The sequence below is a fragment of the Corapipo altera genome, unplaced genomic scaffold (assembly GCF_003945725.1).
Source record: "Corapipo altera isolate COAL_440 unplaced genomic scaffold, ASM394572v1 2c, whole genome shotgun sequence".
Taxonomy (NCBI): domain Eukaryota; kingdom Metazoa; phylum Chordata; class Aves; order Passeriformes; family Pipridae; genus Corapipo; species Corapipo altera.
The window spans coordinates 5,841,202-5,857,346 of NW_020884923.1; the positions used below are offsets into that span (position 1 = coordinate 5,841,202).

General features: G+C 41.6%; 1 protein-coding gene across 3 annotated transcripts; it reads left to right on the top strand.

Annotated features, from left to right (window-relative positions):
- Positions 1-533: 533 nt before the first annotated feature.
- Positions 534-15,513, top strand: DESI2 (desumoylating isopeptidase 2). Of its 3 annotated transcripts, none has more exons than XM_027657216.1 (5): positions 534-773; positions 7,480-7,552; positions 9,379-9,472; positions 9,967-10,108; positions 11,909-15,513. In XM_027657216.1, the coding sequence occupies exons 1-5, from the start codon at positions 735-737 to the stop codon at positions 12,140-12,142; spliced, it is 582 nt and encodes a 193-aa protein (XP_027513017.1). In that variant the 5' UTR covers positions 534-734; the 3' UTR covers positions 12,143-15,513. The 3 variants fall into 3 exon arrangements, with proteins under 3 accessions (XP_027513017.1, XP_027513018.1, XP_027513019.1); XM_027657217.1 differs by lacking the exon at positions 534-773 and adding an exon at positions 1,463-1,548; XM_027657218.1 differs by lacking the exon at positions 534-773 and adding an exon at positions 1,494-1,524.
- The last annotated feature ends 632 nt before the right edge of the window (positions 15,514-16,145 follow it).

Below are 16,145 nucleotides of genomic sequence, written 5' to 3' on the forward strand. Positions count from 1 at the left end.
TTAACCGCGCGTGTGGCATTTGCGGCACGGGACGGGGCGGTCGGGCACAGCCACAGTCCCGCGGCCGTGAGGCGGTGCCGGGGCGGGCTCGGCTGCGATGCAGGGCGGATCGCGTTCCCGCTGAGACTCTGCCGCCACCCCGAACACCTCCCAGGACGGGGACGGGACACATGGGGCTTTCCACAACCCGGGCTGGGCTCCCGCAGCGCGGGGCGGGCCGTGGCGGCGCCGGGCACGCCGGGACCGCATTCCCGCGCTGCGCGCCGGGAGCTGTAGGCGCCGCCGTCCCGCTCCGCGCGGGCGCTGGGGGCGGGCTGGAGCGGCTCCATCTTGCGCCCATTGGCAGGGCTGTCCGGCCGTCCCGCGGCCCCGGCGCCGCCGCCAGAGCCAGGCAGGGCGCGACCTGCCGCCCGCGCCTCTCCTTCCCTCCCTTCCTTCCCTCCTCCCTTCCCGCCGCCGGCACCGCCATCGCCACCGGGGTGGGGCCCGCGCCCGCTGCCCCCCGGCCCCCGCCGCCGGCCGCGGGCTGAGCGCGTCTCCCGGGGGCGCGGCCCGGTCCCTCCGCGGCGGCGGCTCCATGGTGCCCGCCGCCCGCCCCCGCCCCGCAGCAACAGGCAGGACGAGGAGGAAGCGGCCCCCGGGGGTCCGCACGGCCCCGCCGCCGGCCTGAGCGCCGCCGCCGCCGCCGCAGCGGGAGCTCCGAGCGGGCGGGGGGCGCCCGCGGGCCGCCGGCGATGGCGAACCAGCTGGTGATCCTGAACGTCTACGACATGGTGAGCCAGGGCTCGGCACGGCCCGGGGGCGACGGGGCGGGCGGGGGTCCCGGCCGCATCCCGGGAGGGCGGCGGCGGGGAGAGCCCTGTCCTGTCCTATTCTGTCTTGTCCTGCCCTGCGGGGGGCAGGGGCGGCCGGGAAACTTTTCCTGCCCTTCCCCTGCCTGTCCCCGCGGGAGCGGGCTCTGTGGGCGGCGGAGCGGGAGAAATAACGAATCCGGGAAGGGGGAGTCGCGGGCGGTGATTTGGGAGGTCTGTCGATTTCTACAGATCTTTCGTGACCTGCGACCAAAGTTTGCCGGGATGGGTCTTCCAGTGGCAGGTGGATCCGCTCCCTGTCGCAGGGGAAACTTCCCCCGCCCCTGCTATGAGCGTCCCCGAGCTGTGCCGCTCCCCCTGCTATTGCCCCAAAGCTCAGCAACCGGGAGGCCCTGCCTTTCTGCTCACGAAAACCATAAAAGTGTCTAATTTTCTAGCAGGATAGTAGTTGGGGATAACCACATTCTCTGTAGGGATAAGAGTTTTTTAGTGCCGAGTCAGTAAGGTGACTTTTTTCTGGATCAGAATTTTTGGACGGTTTTGGTATGGCTGCGATTTGGTAGAAATAAAGGAGTCGTTCCAGCTTGATTTGCAGCCCTATGAGCTCACCTTCCCTCCCTCCTGGGTAGTCTTTCTGTGACATCTACAGCAACTGTTGTATTGTCTTATGTTCAGCTGGAAGCTGCTCAAATGCCATGGTAACAAATGAGGTGTAAGTACCTGCATGGAACAGGAGGTGCGGATAAATAATATTAAGAAAATATTATCCCTTAATGCGTTTCAGCTGCTGGAAATTAGAACGAGTGGCATTAGTTCTCTGACCAAGTTTTGAGTCTACTGATAGAGGGACAGTAAGATCAACAACTAGCTTCAGGTGACAGTGTTTGTGTTACTTAGCTTGTTTTGGATAGGCTTTCCTACCACCATTTTAAAGTGAACCTTTGGTGTTTTGAAAGGGTGAAGGTATAGAGTCAGTGACTGCTGGAAGTAAGAAAATACAGCTTATTAGCTTGAGAGCAGTCATGTTCAAATGCTAAAATGTTTGATAGCAATCAATAGGCAGCTATCTGGCCTGAAATCAAATCTATTTATGATATTATAGGAACTAGCCTGATCCTCGTCATCATTATTTCACCCCAATACTTCTCATAAAAATCAACATCCCTCTCAGAGGAGTTTTTTGGGCTTTTTCTTTTTTTGTCCACTCCTGTGTTTGAGTTCTGTATCCAGTGAATATAACCTGTTACTTCGACTTTGGTTTGCCGCCTTTGTAGAGAATAAGGGGCGACTGGAGACAGGATCAGTCTGCTCACTGTGATTTTTCTGAGGAGGCGGGGGGAGAAAGAGGTCTTTGCTCACCTGGTTGAGCTCATATGTGGTGCTGATATTAGGAAGAAGTCACTGTGTGCCTTAGACTAGACTTGAGGAGGGAACGATGCTCTGTCGCATGCATATATATGACTTCTCTTGATTACAGTGCAAAAATACACATTGTAGAATCTCTTTTAGTATGAAAAGAGATGGTTTTACATATATTAACTATAAATATTTGTACAGAGAAAGAAGTAGGACTTCAGTTTTGGGACTCTTACGTAAGAGAGTGTCTTTAAAGTCAGGGCTTGACGCACTTCTGACTCGCCAAGATGGAGACCTAGTGTTCCTGCGAAGACTTGCTTAGCTCTGCAAAGTGTCAACTGGGCCCAGTTCACAGGCAGGCTGTGAAAACTTTACAGAAACGGATTGTCTCCTGTATAAATGCCTGCCTGGAAAGTAGGGTCATGGCCTCTGTGAGAAACTCCATTCTCACTATAAAGGTAGCATTGGTGGGGTGTGACTTCAGCATGCTGTTTCTTTTTTTCTTGTGATAGTCTGCTCTTTCATTCACATGGTTCTCCTTCATCTCTTACTCCTTAGATTTCTTTGCTGCAACCCATATCCTGCTTTCTTTTTCCTCCAGAGTTGAATTGCTGTGATCAGTTTTACTCCAGCCAACCTAGGAAGGCTGGCAGTTGACACAAAGGGAAGGGACGTAAAAAAGCAACGGGAAAGGTGTGCTCATGAAAACTAGTGTCATACTTTTCCTTAGGATGTGTTGGGGACTGATTGTTCTCCGATTGCGATTGCTGAAGCTCTGCCTCCATTGAGAAGTTATATGGCCTCTAAAGCTATGTAACTGTGGAAGGAACTTATTCTCCAAAAAGCAACCAAGTACATTTATTTGCAGATGTTTGGTTGCATGTAGGGGGTTACTTTTTTTTGCATTAGTTCACAGTTTTAGTATTGGTTAAACCTGTACATCAGCACAACTTATACATAGTATAAGCTGAGGCCATAAAGGAAAGTGTTTCTATTTCCTGCTTCAGTCCTGTTTGTTGTTTTATAGCAATGTCTACATTACTTGACCATTAGAGAAACAGATTTCCTTTAAACGTGTAAGAAAAACCCAGGTTCCTGTGACGTCTGAAAGATACCGTCAGTGTACATCCTGCCTCAAACTCTTTTTTTAAATGATGTCTCAGTCCATTTTAAACTTGTTTGAAGCAGGAATTTAAACCAAAGCCTTACGTTCGTGTGCATAGCAGTCGTTACTGCATGTACACAGCCTGCTGAAATCAATGGTACTCTGTTATTTGGGGGCACTGAGAGTGGGTGGAAGAAGGGAAGTGTCTTTTCTAAAGGCTATTTTGAAGTTCTGCTTGTTCATCAAATCCTGCCAACTGTGTACTTAAGACATTAGCAGGTTTGCTATTTGCTCCTCACATTCTGTGTCACTTGGAAGTGGATTTGGGGGTTTTCTGTAGTTTAGGTTTGGGATTGGGTTTTTTTGTTTCTCTTTTGGAACAAGAGACCACTGTTACTCACCTGGTTGACAGAATCAAGACTACTGTAATAATTGTAAAGCCGTATGAACAGCTTTATTTTAACCTGAATACTAACTGCAGCTTCATTTCCCAAGCAGCTGCTTAGGTATGCAGGGTGACCTTGCTACTGCTGGATCTCCTTACATCACTGAGTCGGTTGGTTTTGGAGCATATACCCTTCCAATGTCCTTATAACTTGAAAAAACAAAAATCTTTGATAAAAACAAAGAGGGAAGAGGGTTGAGTGTATTGTACAAGAAAGTGGACTTTCAAGTACTGGTGATTTTATGGAGGGAGAAAAGCTTAAGGCCACATTTACATCGTGCAGTTCATACCTTTGAAAATCTTTTATGATCATTAAAAGAGTAGGACGAAGACTTTGATATATTGTGTTTTGAGAATTGGAGTACTTTATAGTTTCATTTTAACTAACTTCTGTTTTTAGGAGTCTAGTTTTTTTGTGCCCAAAGAAGTATGCTATTTTTTCCCCTTATCAAATAGGATGATAACAAGCTAAAGTATTAACATAAGTGAAAGCTCTGAAGAAAGTACTGTAGATATTTTTGAAGCACCGGGGTTAGTGTTTTTCTTTCATTGCAGTGACATGACTTTATTGTGTGCACAGAAAAACACTTCTCTAATATTTTCACTATGATAGTCGCATTAAACCTGAAATCCTGTTTTACAAGACTGACATATTGCAAAATTTTGAGGATATGGAATTGAAGCATTCTACTATGGCAAAATTCATATCAAGACCAAAGGGAATCCAGTTTGTGTAATGGAAGCAAGGATATAGCGTTTGGGATGAGTTTGGGATTACAGAATTTATGGCATGTTACTGAACCAGTGATTTATAGAGATGTCATTTGATTTACAGTCTTTATTTTGTGAGTTATGTATAATCTTTTCAGCTGTAGCCAAATTCAACACACTTTGTTGCATTTGTCCTGCATTTCTTCAGTGAGATAAGGCATTGTGTTCAATGAGAAAATATGACCGACCTTCCAATAGCTCATCCAGATTAAGTAATAATTAGATATAATTACTGTTCCTAAGGGGAAAGTAATTCTGCCTCATTGAAATTCTTTTATCTTCAATTAACCTACTCTGTTCTTACTGGAAACACAAAGCGAAGTGCCAGCTTACTTCAGGCTCTTCTTCCAAAGCTCTGCTAACTTTTGTTTCATGTGCCACCCAGTGCTCAGTTTTTGTACTCTAGCAAGCCCAGTGGTGGCACCAGCAAGGAGGAGTGTGTACTTGAATAGCACGTGCTGAATACCTTGTTGGAGCAGCTTTCCTTCCTGTTCATCTGCTTCTGTGCAGATGGAAGAGAAGGGTTGGTGACTCACTTTTCTGTCCTCTCCCTATACTTTGTGTCAGGTTTCATGGGTTGTGGGCGGGCAGAAGCATGAATAAATTTTTCCTCATTTTTTCTGTCTAGTAACCAACTAGACTTTATTCTTCTACTGCTTGTGGGGTATCTTGTCTAACTTTTGTTCCATTTTCAGAAAGCAGCCATAACCTTGCTTGTCATTAGCAGATCCAATAGGTACGTGATGTGTAGGTTGTTTGGAATTCAAAGGCCAAATTCTGAGTTTGTGGCCAAAAGTGTCCAGGAGAGGGAAAGACCTAAAGTACCAGGACCCTGTCTAGCTCAGTTCTAGATTAGTTTCATTTGGATACACCTCATTAGGCAAACATACTTTCTTCCAGTGCTGACAAAGTGTATGCTGACTGTGCCTACGGTTCTAACTATAAATATAAACATAAGACTATTTTGGAATGGTCAGCTGGTAAACTGTGGGATAGGAATGGCTTCAGAACTGAAACAGGTTTATGTTGCAGTAGCTTTTCTGTTTTCCAGGGGATTTTGATTTCACCTCATGACCAGAATCCATTGTTTTATGGTCACAAACCCATGAAGCTGGATGAGTAGTCTTAGCATCATTCTCCTTTCTTCTCCTCTTTGTTTTCTCTCTGTTTTATGTCTTTCTATGCATATTTCTGGATGTAGCTTGTTCATATGAGACTAGCTCTTTGCTCTTTCCTGGGGAGTGGAAGGAAAGAACTGCTAAGCCCTTTAAATAGACTAAGGTGATGATTTAGTGCAGTCATCCATACCCCACTAGCTAACATAGCAGTGCATTGACAAAGGCAGAGATTAAAGCAAAGGGTAAAGTTTAGTCTTAAGCAAAATTTATCCACAGATTACAATGAGCTTTAAATAAATATATGGCACAAAACCTGTCTTCTGTTAATTCATGTTGACAAAATTTCTCACAAACTGGCCTGTCTGTTTGTAACTATTGGCATGACATTCTCTTTTTGCCATTGAACTTGTCTTAATTTTCATGAATAGCTTGTCAATCCAAGGTTTAGTGTATCATTTTTATTGGAAGGCAACGAGCTTTCAGAAATGCATGTTACACTCCATAATGTTTGCCATGGCACTGTAAATTACGCAGTAACTCCAGCTAGCACTTCCTAAAAAAATGTGACATCTGCAACCTTTTACATCTTTATCAGCAGTTGTACTGTTTTAATAGTGACTTCGCATCAGAAAACACTGATTGTCTCAACAGGTTGTGCAGAGAAGATAGCTTCATTTTTCTGTTTGCTAAACCAGTATTAATTTACCAGCAGTAACACCTCATCCCATATCTGCCTGCCAGCTGATGTTTTGAAGTCTGCTCTGTAAAAGTTCACAGCGATGCTCTCTGAGGAAAAAAAATCCTGTTACTGGAGTAATTGACAAAATAATACTTTTCTTGTATTTTCCAGAGGTTTTTCTTTCTAGTCAACTTCAGTTTTAAGGGCACAACTGAGGCTTTTTTTTTTTTTAAAGACTTTGTTTGACCTTCTTTTAATTATGTGTCACTTGAAAATTTTTAATGCTTAGAGACTGATATTTTGAGGGTGGTGATGTAGACAAGGAAAGAGTAATTTTGAGATTTTTGTTTTCCAGAACTCCTTGCATCTTTAAGGACTTGAGGGTAGCAGCTTCTGATAGACACTGGTTGCTGGTGCAGCTTTTGTAAAAAGAAAAGACAAAGCACTAAGGGAAATTTCTCTTTCTTTCCTATTTTTTCCCTTTTTTAACAAATTATCACTTCCTGGATTCCTTTTGAAATGCATCTATTTTCTGTTGTCGACAACACAAGTGATATATTGGAAACAGGTGTTAGACCTATGCAAAAGACTTAAACCTGATACGGGAGACCCATGCATCAGCAGCCTGGAGAGAGCTTTGTCTCTTGTATGGTGACCACTGTTTAAGTATTCAAAGACAAACTATAATAAGGTCATTTCAGTCCATCTTACAGATCTCTGAGTATGTCTCGTGCTCGTCTGCTCATAAGCAAGTGTGATCATTGCCATAAGTGACAGTCAGTGTGTGTATATTACAGCCTTACGTTGTGATTTTATTTTTTAAAAAATGTGCTCCTTCAAGATTACTGTAATTGATTCTAGAATGTGTTCCACCTAATGGAAAACTTTACAACCTACAACTTGTTGACAAATAGAAAGTTGATCTGGATTTCTTCCGGGTACAGACTCCTTGCTTGACCGACATTGACAGCACGAAAACACTGGCATAGGACCTAATGGAATTAATTCACTGTGTACAGTTGGGGAATTTTAATGACATGTTCTGTTCTCGTAAAATGAGTTGTGCAGTTTCATTTTGTGGTAGGGTTTAATGCTTTTCATGTGGGGGACAAATACATGTCAGTCTGCTATGAGAAGACAAATCTGTATTACAAACTAACTAGAGTTGTTCTTGTTTTCTTCTTTCCTTTTAGTATTGGATGAATGAATATACTTCTTCCCTTGGAATTGGAGTTTTTCATTCAGGTATAGAGGTATATGGCCGAGGTATGTACAAAAAAAGCACAACTTACTCTTTGTTTCGGGAATTCTGTCATTTAAAACCATTTTTCAGGTAGTGAGGGAAGTCTGGCTCCTGAAACCCATTTATGTCTTTTCTCATCTATTCTGCCTCTGGAAAAAATCTTGGACAGGAATAATCTGGTAGCCATCATGCATTCTTTTGTATAAAGCTATGCAGCTATGGAAAAGTGTGCAATTTATTCAGCCAGGCATAGAAATCTTTACTTTAGGTTTGAAAACACTTGTTGCAAAAAGGAATGTACACTTTATGTAAGCATGGTTGAATCGTATTCTGCCAGCACTTAGTACAAGGAGTTAATTTTTAGGTACAGAAATGAGAGGCACCCAAGAGTGCATGATGCTCAGGAAAAAGTCTATTCGTTATTGGTTGGTTGGTCTGCTTTAAGGAGACTGTTTCTTTAAAAGACGTCTCGTTCATGCTGTTCATAAAAGATACCCTAGTGATAATACAGAAATACATTTCAATTTTGCTAAATAGGTTGTACCGTGGGACTGCAGCTTCTTGATCTGTTCAGGCCACTTAGAATCTGCACTGCTGCCAGAAGGTGTTTCTGAGGAAGCTGTAGCACAGGCTCAGGTCTGAGGTGTTTCTGCATAGCAGCATAATGACGCTCGGAGGTGATGGTGTTGCTGAAAGTAGTGCATTTAAAGAAGAAAAATCTACTTCAGTTCTTTTTTTGGGAGGTGAGGGGAAGCAGCAAAAGGCATGGCATGCACTCCGAAGACCACACTGCTCAAAGTTATCCTAAACTATGTTTCAGCTACTATAATGGTCACATTGTAACTGGGTTTGCAAGTGTTACCAGAGCAACAAAGTGACAATACTATGATTATTGTAAAAACTGTTTTTTTGATTTGTTTTAATCCAAACCAGAAAGACCTGACTCTTAATAGTGCTGTGCCTGAAACCCAGTTTTTGAGCTGTGCCAAATACATGTACCTCCCTTCCTGTTGGGATTATAACAGCTTTCTCATACAGCAGGTCATGCCCCTGCTAGAACAATGACTTGCATTTTTCAAAGTACATCAAACTTTTTATTCATTAACGTGTTGTAAAAAAGATTATCCGCAAAACTGAGTGCTAGACTTGCATGATGTGTTACGAGTTTTGAGGAAAGGAAGCGTGAAGTCATGCTTAAAGCCTTTTATTGCAGTCTGGGCACGACATGCTGTGTTATCTGACAGACACAGATGGAAGCTCAGCATACCATGATATTGTCATGTACTGTGAGTGCTTGTGCCAGCAGATGCTATGTGCAGACTTCAGATGCGTGCACTGGTTTACTTTGTTGTTATAGTAAAAAAACTTGTGACAGTTGAACCTTTGCAAATCAAGACATTTAAGAACCTCTTATGCCACTACTTACTGCTACACTTAGAGCTATGTAGTGCACACTGAATAGAAGTGCCATCAGACCTTTGAGGATACTGTACTTTGAATCCCCAATTTAGACATATCAAAGTGGACCTTTAAAGACAAGCATGTATAAAGAACATTGATAGGATTTACAATTTAACTTGTAAATCCTCACTTATACAATGAAAATTATATACTTACTGTAAAGTTATTCAAATTAAATCCATACACTGTAGGAAATTTCCTGTCAGTTTTTACTCAGGCTGACTAGTAACCTAACAAAACTATTCACTTCCAGCTCCTTTCATTTGTAATAATAAGATGTCTGGTTCCTAGCTTTAGATCCACATGAAGTTGTCTTTGGTCAGTGAGCCCTGCTGTTCTTTGCTGTCATCATGTGCTGGTTTTGTTAAATCTGAACTTTCTCTTTTAGAATTTGCCTACGGTGGTCATCCATACCCTTTTTCTGGAATATTTGAAATTTCACCGGGAAATGCTTCTGAGCTAGGAGAAACATTTAAATTTAAGTAAGAAAGATACCTATTTTCTTGTTTTCTGAGAAGGCATATGAAAAAGACAATTTGTTGGATTTATTTTTGAGGATAGAGGAATTGTACAAGGATTTCTGACTTTCTGAGAAATTCATGTGTTTACTTAGAAATGAAAGGATGGACAGAGGTAATGAGATGGTGAAGTGTCTACAGCAAAAAACATTTTTTTTTTAGTATACCATTAAATTTCTTAAATGCATAGAAATTTTGTGGACTTGTGGCTAACTTTTATTATTCATGCAGCGTATACAATGCAGTAACTTTTTCAAGGTGAATAATAGGCAAGGAAACATAATCTCTCATGATAAAGATGAAAGTGGTGCCGTAAAATGGAACAGAAAGAATTTATGTTGTTCTAGGAGGACCGAAAGATCTCACCACCCACAATGGGGTGACTTTTGAGCAGTGTATGAACAATAATCCACCTGTATCGTGGGAGCCTGATCACTTACTCTCTGTTTCTCTTCTAGAGAGGCTGTGGTTCTAGGCAGTACTGACTTTATGGAAGATGACATAGAAAAAATAGTAGAAGAGCTTGGAAAAGAATTCAAAGGAAATGCTTATCATCTAATGCACAAAAACTGCAATCACTTTTCTTCAGCTTTATCTGAGGTAAACAAACATGAAGATCTAGAAAGGTGCTTCCCAGGTGGCTACAGAGTATCATCTTCCTTTGGAATGTTTGGTCTAATTTCCAACTTCTTATCTCTGATACCTTGGGCAAATGTCACCATTTTTCAGATTGTATTTGTGCTTATGTCCAAAGTACAAGATTTTGCTGTCAAAAATGCTAAATATTGTTCTCATACATAGCTTGTATTCAAGCAGGGGTGCATTCCTAAATGAGAGACCTAGTAAATGAACTAACAGGATTTCAAAATCATTTCAGTTGCTTCAGAGATTGCTACTGAGGATAGTATTTTGGTCAGTATTTCCCCACAGAAACATCACACTGAAAATAATTTTTAAAGTTATGAGCTACTGTTAAAGAATAACACATTCACAGAAGTTACACAGACAGTGTTAATCTTCTGCTTGAGAGGCTTTTGTCAAGGTATTGCTCTGCCAGCATCTGTGTCCTGGTCATGTAGATACTTGAGTATCTGACTGAGGAGTCAAATGGGCTTTCCTTTCTTCCCTTTGCAACGTGATCAGTTTGCCAGTATGATTGAATGCCTGATCATTCACACGTGTATCAACACAAGGGAAGGGGTCAGGAACAAGTATCCTAGGACAAAGAGGTGAATGGAAATTTGATTTTTATTGATAGTTGGCAATCTGTGCTTGCCAGAATTTATGATGTTTCACTGAAACACTCCCAAACAAGAATGGCTATTTTTTCTGTAGTGAGCTTTCACAGATTTTAATTTTTTTTCCCCCAAATAGTTAATGCACTCTTACTGTATAGCCTGTGTTTTGTGTAGACTGATCTTCCAGTGGTACTGGAAAATTTTATTGAGATGATGATTCGTGTGCAATGCTGGTACAAGTAAGTAGGGTGAGACACTAACAAAGCTGCAGTTGGTGTGAAATCTGGCCTGTATGGACAGGGTTTTGCTATACTCTTCAGCTGCATGGTCATATTGTCTCTGTTTTAGTGTTTGTCCTATTTAGTGTTCAAATTGACTATAGAAGTGGGTATAATTACAAGGTAAATGCTGCTCAGTTACAGCAGAGTAATGCTCCCATTCTCCAAATTTGCACTGGAGTAAGTAATACCAGAAGTGAGTGTGGAGGCAGTTAAGTAAAATGGCTCACTCCTTGAATAGTGACAACGGAATTATTTAATGACTGATGTGCAGTACAAATAAGTATTTAATGCTGCATTATATATTTTTGAGGAGTTGAAACCAGCTATGCAGTGTATATCCTCTCTTGTTCCAGTGAACCTAAGTGTGTGTGCTTGTTTTGTAAGATAGTGACATCTCATGAAAGTCATCAGAGGCCATCCCACTAAATAGCCTCAGCTGTATGTGTAACTCCACGCAACTATGGTATTTTTGGTCATTTGATTTCAGGGTGCTTTTTTGTAATAGTGAAGTCTCTCCTGCAATTTCTGTTTCTGAGGAATTAGCAGTGAATGGAATACATACCTTAACTAATTTCTGTCCCTTTCGTAGAAGTTATGCAAGAAGTGAGGTGGTTAGGCTTTCCAGGACTTCTAAGAAAAGCACAGAACCATGTGTCCAAATTTCACAGTGGAAAATAAGTCTCCTTGTGGACTTAGGATGCTGCTTTTACTGATGGAGAAAACTTGTCTTAGTGCAGCTAACTTGGGTGCTTCTTGAGTGGCATTTGTGATAAGTAAACTGTAAGGCTACTGCAGGTTTTGGTTTTCATTTACCACGCTGCAGTTTTGTTACTGCTGAATCCAGAAAACAAATTAATCCTTTCTTTTTCCTTCCCTCATAGATTCTCTGTGGAAAAGAGATTCCACGATGGGTGAATCGCCTTGCCTACTTCAGCTCTTGTATACCCTTTCTCCAGAGCTGCCTGCCGAAGGAGTGGCTAACTCCTGCAGCTCTCCAGTCTAGTGTTAGCCAGGAGCTACACGATGAGCTGGAGGAAGCTGAGGATGCAGCAGCATCAGCTTCCTTGGCAAGCTCAGCATCTGGGTCTAGAACTGGACGCCACACCAAATTATAAGTCCTCCTCCAAAGTAACAAATGGTTTGAAATACTTCAGTTTAATCTCTCCAGCAACTGACTTCCTGACAGAACATGAGAGCTGACTCTAGAACATTGTTTTTATATGCAAAAAAAAAAAAAAAAGCTCTCAGCAACCCATGTTTCAGCTCAGGATTATTTATGTAGTGAGAAGAATTGCTGGGAGAAAAGGGAAGGATTTTGTGTGAAGCCACCCTTTTCATTTTCACCTGATGTTTGGTAGACCTGGATTAACTTAACATCTTGTATAAAGCGGAACTTAAATTATTTGTTTACAGTATTGTGTACTGCTGTTTACAAGTCCTGTAAGGACTCCTGCCACCATGGAAGAAGAAAGAATTTGAGTTTGATTTAACTGTTGGTGTAACTCAAAACAGTGGTGTGATGCCCTGGATGAACTCTCCCCTTTGTTTTCAAGATTTAAGGCAGGTGAACGTTAAATTGAGAAATGCCAGAAACTGCTGAATACTATATATATGAACAGGGTATTGTGCACTTAAAGTGGCTGATGTAAGCAGGTAGTTTCCAGGATGTAGGGAGACTGGTTCCGTCTAAGATCTGTTCCTAGAAGTATGACCTCTACATTGATGAAACTGTGGATTTTTGCACATATGAAGGGAAATTTCTATTTCATTACAATGCACATCAGTCCTTCTTTTCTAATTCAGCCATGTAGTTTACATCTGATTTTCCATCTTTATTTACAGTTTATTTCAATCAGGATTTAGACATGTGAAAATCATCTGTTAGAAGCATGAAAAATTTTTCGCTGTTTGCTTTACTTGATTTCAAACTTGTATCTACAAGTACTTATATTCCTTTTTTGTTTGTTTCATATAGTTTGGAATCATGTAAAACAAGCCATTTGTGTTTGGGGAATGGCCTTGCTTCCTGCTGCTGATTTTGCTTCATTTGAGTTTGTAAACATTCATGTCCTTTTTTTTTTTTCTTGAGCTATGAAGTGCTGCCCAGTTGTGCATATCTGCACAAATGATAGAGAAATCCTAATTTATTTCCCCACTGTCTCTATCTGTGGCATTAACTTTTTTTATCAGATGTAATGAAGAAAAACCTGAAAACTGCTTATGCACCTGCGTGTTTACACAGCAGAACCCACTAATCTGCACACATAATTATATCTGAAGGTAAGAGATATTATTTTCTAAAACACAGAAGTATGTTTGCTGGTAGATTATAATTAGAGCTAAATTATAATTAGTGATCAGAATATATAATGGAATGCCTTATTCTTGTTCACTTACCAAGAGAATTAATGGTTCTTCCAGTCATTAGTGTAAATTAGTGAGGTTCTATTGTGTGCATAAGGCTACAGTAGCACAAACATGAGGGAGGTGAGCTTGTGTATTTTCTAAGAGTTGCTGCCTTAAACCAAAAACATACCATCCCTAAACTGATCAGCTCACAAAGAAGTGTGCATTACTAGAAATATAAATGATTCTTACAAGCTTTATTTTCAGTCTGTTGCTGGGTTTAGTTTTTCCACTAAGTGAAATACTGACTCTACAGTTTCTGCTGTTTAAAAAGAAAAAAAAGTCCTCTAGGGAGGCAAGAATACTTCATGTTACAAATGCTCCTAGCCATGGGAAGTCGGTGCCATTGAACCCTACAGGAAGGTGCAATAGGCTGTATTCTAGTAAGAATTCTTATGATGGCTTACTGCGACTTGTGTTACAAACAAGTTTCTCTGCTGGCAGCTGAGTTGAATCCTTTGTCAGACAGACTTTGTTTTCACTTATCTTCTGTGATGCCATGTAGGTACAGAGAGAGAAACTCTCAGTTCGTGGGGGGGGGGAGGAATCACATGAGACTCTTTGTGGAAAGAGTGAGGTAATAGTAGGAGTCTCCTTAACTGTATTTTGGTACATATTTTAATAATCTCTTCTACCGCATGGGAAAACGCATAAGACTGATGAGTCTGCCACTGACTTCGTTCTCTGATCTCCAGAAGCTGGACATACTTACCCTCCCTGTTGAGTGCTTTTCACTTGGATCTCTGAATTTGAGTTCTCCTTTCCTTTTTTTCCCCTGTAGTGAAAATGAATATGGTGGTCTCCAGTCAACTCTCAAGCATTACAGAACTGAATCTCGCACTACACACAGCTAAGACAACAGGCTGCAGATAGGTTATTTTGTCTCTGCTGTGCAGCTGTGGTAGTAATGTGACTAAGTCTCTTGGCCAAGGCAGGTCCTTTATTTCAGCTCAGGGTTGAGGCCACTGATCTAGCAATGTACTGTAGCTTTTCCTAGGCTTTAGGAAAAATAAATAGAATGAATTTTCATTGCTACCTTTTATGTACCAAAATCAGCTTTTTAGGCTTCTGATACATCCAGAGTGCTAGGTCACAAATCTCTACACTTTCATTAACACACACAATTACAGCATGTACAATGCAAGAACGTGACAGATCACAGCACAGTTTTTATTTAGAAGTAAAACTAAGACTATTTTTTATAAAGCAGACTGGAAAGTTTGTAACAAAACCATTCATTTTATTGGTAGCTGTACAGGTGAAAATACTGTCTCATGCTCCATAATGAGTTTTGTGTTTGTTTCAAACCCATCCATTTGTAAATCCTGTGAGGAAACTGGCACCTGAACCCTGAAGGCTGTTGGGTATTGTATCGAAGCGAGCGGTACTGTAACTCCAGTCATGTGCTGTCAGCTCAGCTTCTGCTGGATGCCTCCAAAAAGTCGCCCTGCCAGTGGTTACTCTGATTTGTTAGCAATAGAGCAAGTTACCTTTCACCAGCATTACTGCCAAGCAGGGATTACTTTAGTCTACTAATGACCACACTGTGCTAGGACTAGAACACTCCAAAATGCTGTGAGAAAGCTGGACACCTGTGGAATCTTTTCCATCAAAACGGGTAGAAAAATCACCACTTCAGGGTTCTGCTCTGTTTACTTTCTCATTCTTGTTTAGTTTCCTGTGAGATAGTACTTTTGATACTTATTACATTGTTTAACTCGGTCATTTTATTTAAATGCCATTTTCTGTTCAGCAAGCCAAAAAAATCCAATGTACTGTTAGTGTGCACCAATAACTCCAGAGTGGCTTGGTAAAAAAAGCATAGTTGCATTACTTCTAAAACTGACAATGCAATTCTGATCACTATTGATAGATGATAATTTTCACTGTTGGAAGTTGCTTACAAGCTGAATATTCACTGATGCATTTTTTGTAAACTTGTATTCAAGTTTACTGTACTACATAGTATTTGTATAAAATTCGAAGAATTTTGACTTTTGTTACCTGTACATGGCAACAATTTGTCTAGCATCTTAAACTTAAATCCATCAGTTTATTAAAAATACTTTTATAAAAAAAAAAAAAGACAGTTGGCTCTGTGTGTTACTCCCCTTGTACCTACCTGTTTTGGCAGTGCCACCCAAGCTGATATTTGGTTTAGAAAGATGGTTTTGAAGGACAGTAAAACTATCCAGGGGTTTCCTATAGTTAATTTGTAGGCTGTTACACTGATGTGAGCATCAGGTGCTGTGGTTTGGTTTGTCTGAGGTGTTATTAACAGCCACTAGTTTCCATTAGACTAAATTCAAAATGTGTTTAGATTTGGTGTACTAACTACATCTGTTGGGGTATCCAGAGACCCCACTGTCCTTGGGATACGTTGCAGGTACTATGTGCCACATTCTGCAGCTTTGCTTGAAAGCCCGGCTCTGTGGTCTGGATTTGCAGTGGACTGAGGAGCCACAAGGCATGTGGGGTCTGTAATGTCTGTGCCCTGCCAGTTCCTTTGAGCAGAGCAGAAGTACCCAGAGTTCAGGGAAGTACCAGTGGCAACACCAGCCTCAGCCACGGCTGCCTGTGCTGTACCTGTTCCTGTGGCAGCAGCACCACTGGTGCAAAGCCCAGTGCTGACCCAGACTGGAGAAACTCCCCTGGCTTTGAATTAAGAAGCTGCCAAGCTATTTCCTGGACAGGGCCGCTCAGCAGTTGGGT

What these genes read in the sequence shown, in the direction of transcription:
- DESI2 (XM_027657216.1), top strand. Translation starts at nt 735, where the DNA reads ATGGCGAACCAGCTGGTGATCCTGAACGTCTACGACATG. An exon ending in TCCTGAACGTCTACGACATG is followed by an intron (nt 774 to 7,479) that starts GTGAGCCAGGGC and finishes CTTTCCTTTTAG; the next exon opens with TATTGGATGAATGAATATAC. An exon ending in TTTCTTCAGCTTTATCTGAG is followed by an intron (nt 10,109 to 11,908) that starts GTAAACAAACAT and finishes CTTCCCTCATAG; the next exon opens with ATTCTCTGTGGAAAAGAGAT.